At 42.0% G+C, this 12,036-nt stretch overlaps 1 protein-coding gene across 3 annotated transcripts in view; it reads left to right on the top strand.

Annotated features, from left to right (window-relative positions):
• Positions 1-5,605: 5,605 nt before the first annotated feature.
• Positions 5,606-12,036, top strand: part of LOC129176555 (ephrin type-B receptor 1-B) — a 210,154-nt gene continuing 203,723 nt past the window's right edge. For all 3 annotated transcript variants that reach the window (XM_054766697.1, XM_054766696.1, XM_054766698.1), the window contains exon 1: positions 5,606-5,878. In XM_054766697.1, coding sequence (XP_054622672.1) covers positions 5,818-5,878 — 61 coding nt within the window. In that variant the 5' untranslated portion in view covers positions 5,606-5,817. The remainder of the gene's footprint in view (positions 5,879-12,036) is intronic.

Here is a 12,036-nt window from a genome sequence, read left to right as displayed (position 1 = left end):
CCCTGGGGCCTTCTCCCAGCTGGGCATGCCTGGAACACCTCACCAGGGAGGCGTCCGGGAGGCATCGGCTGTAGATGCCCGAGCCACATCAACTGCATGGCTCCTCTTGATGTGAAGGAGCAGCGGCTCTACTCTGAGCACCCTGCCGGATGACCGAGCTCCTCACCTTATATCTTAGGGCGAGTCCAGCCACCCGACTGAGGAAACTCATTTCAGCCACTTGTATCTGCGACCGGGACGAAAACCACAAACCTCCTGAAGCTGAGGTGAGACTTAGGGTCGTACCCTTCACTTCACCACCCTGAAATAGATTTTCCCAGGGAGGCTGAGGAGTGTGCTCCTCCTATAGTTGAAACAAACCCTCCACTCACCCTTCTTGAAAAAAGGGACCACAATCGCTCAGTCGCTCAATCCAGAGGCACTGCAGACATGTCTCTTCCATGCAGTGATCTGGGTTTGAATCTCCATTGGGCATCTCTGTGTGGAGTTTGCATGTTTCCCCCGTCCATGCATGGGTTTTCCCCGGGTACTCCGGTTTCCTCCCACATTCCAAAAACATGCATGATGGGTTAATTGGCGACACTAAATTGTCCATAGGTATGAATGTCAGCTTGAATGGTTGATTGTCTATATGCGCCCTGCGATTAGCTGGTGACCAGTCTAGGGTGTACCCCGCCTCTCGCCTGAAGTCAGCTGGGATAGGATACCCAGCATACCCCTGACCCTAGTGAGAATAAGCAGCATAGAAGATGGATGGATGGTTGGATGGGGACCGGAATTCCCGGTTGCTATATGATATGAAAAAGGGAGCCACCTTAATTTAGACAAAAACATATTTGAGTTACTTTTTCAAGAGAACATATATCATTTACATTGTTTTGTTTTCATGCTAAAATAATTGACAAGGCACAGAACACGAGTGGTTGGTGTTTTTTGTTTTCTGGGTGGACTGTTGGGATGGATGGGGGTGTGCTGTGGCCTCTGCTTGTTGGCTTGCTTGGCCTTCCCTGGGCTTCTGGGTGTGTGTGTCTGGGTGTCTGGCGTTTCAGTGCTTTTATGCTCCTTGCTGCTCTCTGGCGGGGGCTAGGGCCACAACAGCCTGCAGATGGCGCTCTGTGATGCCTGGATTTGGTGGATGTTTCTTCTGGAAGGATCCTGTTCGGAGCCTCGCAATGACTAAGGTACAGATGGTTGGATATTAGTTGTCACTTTGAATGCATGTTGTTGACATGTTGGTGTTATGATGAAGAGGACTGTTGAATGACAGTACAAAAGAACCATCAAAACTGTTGGTCCACCCATGGATCATACACCCTTGTGGGTTTGGCCATTTTGGGTGCTTGTTGGAGTGTGGCGGGGTGTGCGGGGGTTACTGGGGCACTGTTTATAGGACAGGTGCATTCGGGAGCAGGGGGTGGTCGGGGTGGGTTGGCCGGCTGAGGTGATGGTGTGCAATTAGTAACTGCCGTGATACGGAGATGGGGTAGAATATTGTATGCATCTTAGAAATAAATCTAACTAAAAAAAAAACACAAAAAAAAACTTTAACTGTATCTTTTGACAGTTTGACCCTGGAACTGACTAAGTCAATTTTACTGATGTTTCTATGGCAAGGTTCCAGCGCAGCATCACAGTGTCTGTTTTCCATGTGCTGATATTTTTGGGTTTTGTGCGGTTGAACGGCTGGGAAGGGTTTTTTAACAGTAACATATGCATTTGTGCTCCATTGCAAACAAATGCAATCGTCTAGTTGGAGTTTTGACAGTATAGCTCCATGCTGGCTTGCATACATTTCAAATATGTCCCATTGCATCCACCACAATGAGCCTATTTTCCATATTCTCTCTTGAGTTATGACCCAGAAAATACAAAAGCGTAGTCCACTGCTGAGGCCAGACCCTCTATTTGGGGACCACTGGTCCACAGCAAATCTGTATTCAGCCCTGACTCTGTGCTCATATTGTCAATGGCCACCACCATGACTCCTGAAGATGGATGAAGCCAAAGCCCAGCCTAATAACAAGTCCTTCCCCACAGGTGGAGAGAAGCGGTGTACACTCCCTGTCAACTGAGGGCCTGCACTATCTCCATATTGACTCTGGCTTTTCATTTTCATGTATTAGATTCAATATTGGTGAAGCTCCGACAGTCCTGTTTTATACCTGCTTCACAATTTGAATTAATCTCTTGTATTTTTGTTGTGCGGGTAAAGTTATTTCATGCATTCTTCTATACTTTATTTGACAGGAGCCAATCATGAGCTTTGAGAAAACTCACAACGTGCTCATCAACCCATCCGAAATTGCAGGTCATTACTCAGTATCACAGTCTGACTTGAAGTGTCATCTTAGATAGAAGGCTAAAATCATCACAAAGCAACTTAACACTCAAAAGGTAGCTAAGAAATATACAAGACAAGAACCAATACAAGTTTAAAATAACTCATTCAACTGTCTGTGTCCACCAGAGGGCGCACATGAGCTAATAATTGAAGTGCCCTGGCAGCCATGGCCAGTGAACTGCTCTGCTGGGAAGAAATGCATTTTTTATTTTAAACTCGTATTGGTACCGTATATTTCTCAGCTATCTTTTGAGTGTTAAGTTACTGTGTGATGATTTTAGCCTTCTATCTAAGATGACACCTCGAGTCAGACCGTTACATTGAGTAATGACCTCCTGCAATTTCGGATGGGTTGATGAGCTTGTTGTGAGTTTTCTCATAGCTCACGATTGGCTCCTGTGAAATAAAGAGCTGCTCGGTCCTCACGAACTCGTGTGCACAGCAATATGTCATTTTATGATGTGGACATGTGTGGCTTATAGTCTGGTGCGGTTTATGTGTGTACAAATCTTTCTGTCTAAATTTAATGGGTGTGGCTTAAACACCATTGTACCAAATTGTAGTCATGAATTATGTAATACAGTCATAAATTAAGATGATGAAACACTACTTAAAGATCTTTCTATGACAGGAGCCTTTTTTTAAGGACTATTTTTAAGGACATGCTGTAAAAACACGAACCAAAGACCTTCTATATAACATGAATGCTTTGCTGTTTAAAGAAATCTATTGAAAAACACAAGTTAAAGATCCCACAGGTATATGCTGTATGACAGGACACCTCTGCTGCTGGTTAAGGAATCTGCAGCAAAAACAAGTCAAATTCTCTGTTTGACAACAATGCTCCACTTTTGAGGATCTACTGCAAAAATGCAAGTCAAAAACTCTATACTGTATATGACAGATGACAGTGCTCTGCTGTTTTGAGGGATTTACAGCAAAAATGCTCGCATGCTCTCACATGTAAAACGCTGCTATCCCTCTCACTGTTACTGCTGCTGCCTACAAAACTACCTTACTATTCATCATCTGCAATGAATGCAGGGAAACTGTAGCTCGGTGCAATACGTGCAATACATTGTTTATAGTGTTTTGCACTTTTACTGTGTTACTGTGTTTGCACTGAAACAGGAGAAGCCTTTTTAAATCTCGTACCTTGTATAATAACAGTAAAGGTATTCTATTCTATTCTATTCTTTTCTATTCTATTCAAAAATGCTAGTCAACTGGAGTATAACAAGACAGCTCCACTGTTTTTAAAGAATCTACTGCAAAAACGCAAGTCAAAGATTCTGTATTTGACAACAGTGCTCTTCAGTTTTTAAAGATCTACTGCAAAAATTCTAGTCAGTAATCATTTGTATGACACATGCCCACTGCTTTTTTTCAGGAACTACTGCAAATGCGATCGTCAAAGGTCTATGTGACAAGAGTGCATTTCTGTTTTTAGGAATCTAGCGCAAAAACGCTAGCCAAATACCATTGCAGTATACACAGGGACCATATGCTGTTTTTAAGAATCTACTGCAAAAATGCTAGTCAGTGATTATTTATGACAGGAGCCACCTGCTGTTGTTAAGGAACTACTACAAAAGCAGTGGTCAAAGATTTATATAACAAGAGTGCATTGCTGTTTTTAGGAATCTACTGCAAAAATGCTAGTCAAAGATCCTACATGCTATATCACAAAGCAGCTCGGCAGTTTTATTTTATGGAATCTGCAGCAGAAAAACGCAGGTCAAAGATTCTGTATTTGACAACAGCGCACTTCACTTTTTAAGGATCTAATGCAAAAATTCAAGTCAATGAGCCTCGATATGACAGGAGCCCTCAACTGTTTTTTGAAGGAACTTTTTTTGAAGGAAAACAGCAGTCAACGATCTATATAACAAGACTGCTTTGCTGATTTTAGGAATCTACTGCAAAAACTCTTGTCAAAAACCGTATATGACAGGATCATTTGCTGTTTTTAAGAATTTACTGCAAAAATGTTGAAAGAGCCTATGTAAAATGCTAGTGAACAATCCTATATATGACAGGAGTGCTTTGCTATTTTTAAGAATCTAGTACAAAAATGCTAGTCAAAGATCCTGTAAATAACATGACTGCGATGCTGTTTTTAGGAATCTCCTGCAAAAACACTGATCGCGCCCAAGTTTTGAACTGAATCTGTCTGCCGGTCTGATGCCATTTCAGAGCCGGATTTGGCTGCCAGTTGAATAAAGCTGCTCAAAATAATGAGTGTCTGCTTCGTGTTGATGTGTTCTGCATCTGGCCTGTGCATATGTCACTGTATAGCATGTACAGTTTTGTATTTTCTGCTTGACTTCAACTGTCAAAACACAAGAACAGTGATTGTAACCAAACGCAAAAGAAAAAGGTCAAAGCACAGGAGACGACTCTGGCTACATGTTTACAGGTCCAGAGCACAGTAAATGTTAGGTCAGCACACACAGAGCTGTTGGCGAATTCATAAACTGTTCATCACATCCAAGTCAAAGAATTCACCCTTTTGAAAACAAATTTCATTTTGTTTTGATCTGCGGAATGAAACAAACCCGGACACAGCTAGAGCAAGAGACTCTCTACAATCCTCTTGAGCTCAAGTAGGTAAGTGCTGGTGTGAGCGAGGGCGGCACACTGCACACACACGTTTGTATTATTGTATATGTACATTTGTCTGTGCAAGCGTGGTGCTAAGAGGATGTGCTACGGAAGTAAGGCTATTGTTCCCACCTTCCCGCATACTCCTTCCTTCCTCGTGGCCCCCATGCTAGGGTGAGGACTGCAAACAGGAACAGAATGCGGTGTGTTGCTCCTGTTGGACATATGTGGCTGTCACAGTGATAAGGCCCATACACTGAAAATGTTGCATTATTCACCACTGTATATGACCCCATGTTGCTTAAACATCATTTTTTCAATTTAAATACAAATTAAACAGATTCTCAGATTTATATATGACAAACTGTAGACAGGAATTGTGGAAACCAACTACAAAAAAACAGGTTGAATTACCTGGACTGTAGTTGCCAAGAGTGTCCATCTGGGGATGCTACTTCCTTTCAGTTGTACGGGCCCGGCTTCAACTGAGTCGAGGAAGTTTTGTGTTTTGATTGCCACGAGTAGGCGGGATCATGGTGGCAATTGGTCAGCGATTTCCGATTGCAGTCTCTGATTGGCTACGGCGCCTACAGCGGCTCTTTGAGCAGGCAATGTCGGGTCTCCCCTTGCCTACCCGGCGCTTACCCCCCCTTTACTTCCCTCACTCACACACAGCCGGTTGTTTTACACCTCTGTTGCACCTCCAGTCCGCTCCTGTGACACACTTTTGTTTACTACGACTTGAAATGTGACTCTCACCAACACTGGCTTTTCTGCTGCTCTTTGACAAGCGAAGGGATTCTTTTTAACGCGCACGCTTACAAGGTGTGTTCGGCAATTTGGAGACAAGCTGTGGAGAGCACCGTTCTGCCATGATAGTGGATTTGTTTGCGCTCCTTGGCGTGCTGGTCTTCACTTGCTCAGGCATGGAAGGTAAAAAAAAAGCGACACATATTACGTTGGGGTGAAAGTTGGGGTATGTTGTGCACTTTTGCACTGGGATGCTGGGATGTCACACACGCACGCACGTGGTTATTCCTTGACATCCTACGATCATTGCTTCTCTTTAAAGTTGAAATGTGTTGTTTCATCCGCTGTTTTGTGCTTAAGTGTGTCTTTTTGGTGAGAGGCTTCTGCTGAGGTCGCACCACTCATCATGGCATAGAGTGCTATCAAAAGGTTTTAAAGTTGGGAAAAAATTATAATAAGTCTCACTATCTTTTATTCCCCCCCATACAGTTGTTATCTGTACAAGCTAATTTGGCCTCTCTTTTCATTTCCGCTGTGGAGACACTGAGCTCTATGTCACAGATACTGGACCACTGTGGTCCCCCTCTCATTTTATCACAGAGTAAAAACTCATAATGTAGCAGGGCAAATACAAGGATGTCTCTCCCACCTTTTAATCATTCTACTTGTCCTCCAAGCTTCTTTCCACTTTGGCCTGAAACTTACCTACTGCAAAAAAAATATACTGGATGATAGAAGTGCTTTGCTGTTTTAAGGACAGTTAAACTTTGCATACAGTTATGCAAACGATGTGTCAATTTGATATTAGGATTAGTGGAGAACTAAAAGACATTTTAGACTGTGCTGCAAGACACAGATGGGCACAGAGGTGTGCCCCCCTCACCCCCCGGTTACCGTGGTAACAAGGAAAAACATTATTTGCTTGTTTGGGTCACTAATTGAAAGGAGCTTCCCCCATGGGTGGCTTTAAAATCTGAACTCCAATCTGTTGCCTTTTTTTGTGTAAAAGCATTCGCCTGTCCACCTTTCAGCCCAAATCAGCTGCCATCGTCAAAGTTGTGTGACTGACTTGAGCTTCAGCTAACGATTTTCTCAGTCGATTAATCAGAAGCTTGTTGTTTTGATTAACTGAGTAATCTGTTAGGCCCTAGATGGACCAAATCAATATGAACCAGACACAAACTAGTGGTTTGGTCTGCAACATATCAGAAAAAGGCAAAAATGTTGATCACTGTTTTCCAAAGTCAAAGCTGATGTTTGTGAATATGTTGTTTAAAAACACAAAGATAATAGGCTTGCTTCCATGGATGACTGCGGAAATAAAAGGAAAAAATCACCCTGAAATCTGAGTATATTTACATTTTTAAAGCAAAAATTGAATACCAGAACAGTTGCTGATTAATTGAATAATCAACTAATCATGGATTCACTGATTAATTGTTGCAGCTTCCTTTTATATACGACAATCGCCCTTTTCCAAGACCCATTTTTAGAAAAGTATTTTTAAAGACAAAATATTTTTTTATAATCATGTTTTTAATATCAGTGACATTAAAATGTATTCGTTATATTCCTTAGGTGCTCGACAGTTGTTTGTTGACTCTGTTTCATTGATCACCGTAACCGAAAATTAGCATCATCTATCCTCCTTCTGTTGTTGCCCAACCTTTGAGTCACTGGTATGTGTGAGTGACAGGAAGAAAATCTTCTCCCTTGGGGACAAGTTATTTGGCGCCACCTGCTGGTGTGCATGTATAAATGTCAAGACCCCGAAGATGAAACGGCAGTTTTTTTTTCTATTTGGGTCAGTACGGTATTATCGTTAGTATTGTGCTTACCGTCAAAAACCAAAGGTGTTAGCCAACTGTACAACAAATAGAGGAAGAAGAAGCAACTCTGCCAAAGCAAGTGTTGTGTATTATTTTGTTCAAGCAAAGCATGGCGGAAGGCTAACTAAGTGACAAGTGCTGATTGAAACATGATTGAAAATGATTGCCCTGTCCACACAACTAAATACATAATAATACATGTTATTTTGAAGTAGCAGTATCATGATGGTGTCCTGATACAGCGATTGCAATACTTACGATCCATGTTTTGTGTATGTTTTGCAGTGTTGATAAATGGGTTCTATTGAACTGTGGTTGTATTGATATCTAAGGCTGCTGTATTGATACCATGTACCACAAGTGCCATGACAGACATCAATACGATACATTTTGATATACTCCTATACTCCTGACTTTCAATTAGACTTTGAAGTAGTGTGTTTGTCCCTCTTTAAATGAGTTTTAAAGGGACCGCATAGCAAAGAGGAACAAGAATGAGCATTTGCATTCCACCCGTCTCATCAGTACATCTCCCTCATGTCTCCTCCCCACCCGGTCACCCTCAGTTCCCTTAAAACCTTCCCCCTTCTCTTTTCCTCCACACTGCGCACACTCCCACTTTGGTGCATGTTTCTAGCCAGACACAGCCATAATTCCCCATTGCTTGTTTCTGTTTGCCTTTAAACCAATTAGGCTTACATAAACTCACTCATTTAACGGCCTGGAACTGCAGGGCTGGGAATGCTATGGCGGTGGAAGGGGGCGTGGAGCCGAGCTAGACGAGCTGGGAGGTCATGGAGTTTCGGTGAAATAAGCAGTGTGCATGATTTACACATGACTAGCAACTGAGCATGGCTGCGTAAGTGCAGGAACACTACGATACAGATAGCATGATAAGAGAACATGAGTGCCTTAGGATGCTGCGTTAAATAACATGCTTTGTCATGCTTTATGAAGAGTGGAACAGAATGTACTGCAAATAAACAATATACGGAGCTTAAGAAATTGATCGGCTTCATGCATATACCCGGTAATTGTGTTTTTAAAGTATCAGTATCATGATGTATCCTGATATAGTGATTGCAATACTTATGGTCCGTGTTTTGCAGTGTTGATAAATGGGTTCTATTGAACTGTGGTTGTGTTGATATCTAAAGCTGCTATGCTGATACCATGTACCATGAGTGTCTTATGAAAGCATTTTATTTATTTAAAGTATGCCTAAAGCCATTTTCTAGGTTTCGCTTCTCCTCACTAGAGTCGCGGGGGTATGCGCCCAGCTGATTTCAGGCAGGAGGAGGGGGTACAGGCAGGGCACATACAGACAAACAACCATTCACACTCACATTCATACCTATGGACAATTTAGAGTGGCCAATTAACCTAACATGCATGTTTTTGGAATGCACGCATGCACAGGGAGAACGTGCAAACTCCAAACAGAGATGACTATGTGTGGCCAACAATCTAACCACTAGGCCACCGTGTGGCATAATTCACAATATCTGTTTTTTTTTTTTTTTTAAATTAACACACCAGTTTTTCCTGTTCTAGTCTAGCCTTTTGGAATGGTTTGCGCTAAAGGAAAGAAACCTGATACTGTCTCTGCAGCTGGGCCAGCTTTCTTTTCTTGTATTTGCATTTATCTGTAGCATTATGTTGTATAAATACAGTTTTGCACAAAAAAGTTCTCAAAACTACATACCGTTATCCTCGTTTATTGCGGTTACATGGTACCAGACCATGAATTTTCAAGTGAACTTTTGTGAAGTAGGATTCCTTATTTACACATTTAATATTTTCGTAGTTATTGCATAGAAAACTTGTTTACGACCTTCTAAATGTGTTTTTTAAACATTATTAGAGCCCTCTTGGCATGGAATAACACCCTTATTGTCACCTTTACGCTCGTATTGACCAATATACCAGATATAATCAGAGAAAATAAGCCATTTAATAAATCCTGTGCTTGTGTGTGTTGCTATGAATGTGCTGTAGTTATAAATGTGTTACTATTAAAATTACGTAGGGGATTCAGGGTTGAGTTTTAGCTTGTCGTAGGTTATGGCCACAACAGTAGCCTGTGTTAATGCCTGTGATCATTTAAACCTGCAATAAAAGCCTGTTGTTCCAGCAATCAAGTCAGGTGCTTGTTTCACGGAACAATTACTGACACCTAGTGACCAGTGTAGAATACTACATGCACAATTTGAATGCGTCTTCTTAATGCTTTCTCTGGTATTCATTTAGCAATTTTTATGCTTCAGACAAAAACAAATTAACAATTTGGTTTTGTTTTTCAACTTTGTTTAAATATGGTCTATATTGCTTGTAATTATATGCTACGTGGTTCGTTTATTTGAAAGTGAACATTAAATTAGTAAAAAATTGCATTTTTGTATGTCTCAAACTGCCATTTTGGTCGGAGCGTGTCAGAAGGGGGCGTTTCCCAAGTGACATCAGCGCACTTGAACATCAGAAGTAAACAAACATGAGAGAACAGATGAACAAGATGGAAGATGTTTACGGTGATTATAGCAAAGATTTGAGTGATGTGTCATTAATTTGTGAGTAGGAAGAAACATCTGGAGATGAAATAGAGAACTTGCAGAACATGGAATTAAGCCGTATTTATTGGAACCATTGACGATTGGGACTATATGTTTGATGCTGGGGTGTTCGATGACAAAGACATGGAGATGAAGATTGGTCGGCAACACAAAATGGTAAATGTAAATTACCTTGGAGTTGCTTACCCTTCAGTTATTTTAAAAATCGGCTTCTTAATGAGAGTAAAGGGCTCTTTGGAGCCTTTTTTATTGTGTTCATTCCTTGGCACCCCGCCCCACCGTCAACATATCGCTGTTTCTAACCTGTGTAATGCTTTGGATGCTTGTCACTATGGTGGCATAGTGTTTACAATACTATATAACAATATTGATGTAAATAAGATATGACTTGCTGTGTTCTGTGGTAACTTTGACCCCTTTCTCCTCCTTTAGTCTTGTCGCTAGCTTCCTAGCGTCCAAAATGCATTTATACCGTAATTGGAAAGGTGTTTCTTCATTGCAACCTTCAGTGAAATGAACGGGAGGGGGTGCTCCATATCACATACACAGAAATTAGCACTTGCTTCGTTCTCCAGACAGGCTCCACCCGGAGCTGCTCACAGCATGTGTTAGCTTACAATGCACCATTCTCCTCCATGGCCAGTAGCTCACTCCCCGCTCTCCTGTGTGGTTCTCCTGGCATTCACAGCTGCACGCGGGGCTACTCACAGCATGCGTCGGCTTAAAGCACTTTCCTCGGCGGGTGGCTATCATACTTGCTTCGTTCATTGTAGTCTTAAACCTTCGTCTTTTGGAAAAGAAAAGAAACTTCCGACACTGTGATCAGCAAGCGGCAACACGTTTTGGCATGACTAGCATTTTGATGAAAAATATACCGAACCAAGTCGACTAGCTAGCGTCTGCTGTTCTGCTCCTTCACCGACGTCACTTGGGAAACGCCCCCTTCTGATGAACGCCGACCAAAATGGCGGTTTAAGACATACAAAAATGCAAAATTTACTAATTTAATGTTGCTTTCCAAAAAATGAAAAGCATAATTACAAACAAAATAGAACATGTTTAGGCAAAGTTGAAAAATCATGTCAGCAAAGACTGTTAAGGATTTTTGTCACTAGTCATTCATGCATTCATGAAGAAAATGGCTAAATCCGCCAATTTTAACCTTCCCACAGATTAAATAAAGTCGCGTTTTTGCTTAAAAAAGCAATACAAACCCTGAAATGTGTTGTTGCTTGATGTATAAATTCACCAACTGGGTAAATGTACAGCCCTGTTGAGCTTAATGGATGTTAACACGGCATCCTTCCCCTTGCACTATTACTTAGAAAAGAGCACAATGAAGTTCAACATCTTACCCAACAGATCTTTCTGCTTTAGCACTAAAAGAAAAAAAAAATCTGTGTATTTTGCCCACAGGCATTACTGCTGAGACCACCTAAAGTCAAATTCAATTTACCACACGTTTTGTACCGCTGTGTGTGTAATGTTCGTTTAGTTGCCTATGTTGTCGGGAGTGCGCTAAAGCCATTATGGCGAGCGGGGGCAGCAGCAAACATGGCCTCATTCCATAATGGAGGCTTTTATTTTGCCCACAGTGAAAAGACCATCATTGTGTAGGTGCGGCCGTACGGCGACCCCTGCCTGTTGGTCATGTACCTGCGGCGCTGGAAATGTGATGCTCGTTGTGCAGAGAGTATGGTGCTTGCACGGGGGCGGCAGAGCTGGGACTAATGGCGTGTGCGCAGGTTCATTTCATCACAATATTATTTTCCACATTTTTCCACAGAATAAGGTGTACTGTAACTCCTCACTCATGCTCCTGGTTTCTGCAGCTCTCAAACACACACACACACACGCACGCACACGCATACACATGCACACACACACACACACGCACACACACACACACACACACAGTACCCCTTGCAGCTCACTTTACCCA

The sequence above is a fragment of the Dunckerocampus dactyliophorus genome, chromosome 2 (genome assembly GCF_027744805.1).
Source record: "Dunckerocampus dactyliophorus isolate RoL2022-P2 chromosome 2, RoL_Ddac_1.1, whole genome shotgun sequence".
Classification (NCBI taxonomy): domain Eukaryota; kingdom Metazoa; phylum Chordata; class Actinopteri; order Syngnathiformes; family Syngnathidae; genus Dunckerocampus; species Dunckerocampus dactyliophorus.
The sequence above is the reverse complement of the archived record's forward strand: the minus strand, read 5'-3'. Positions and strand labels throughout refer to the sequence as shown.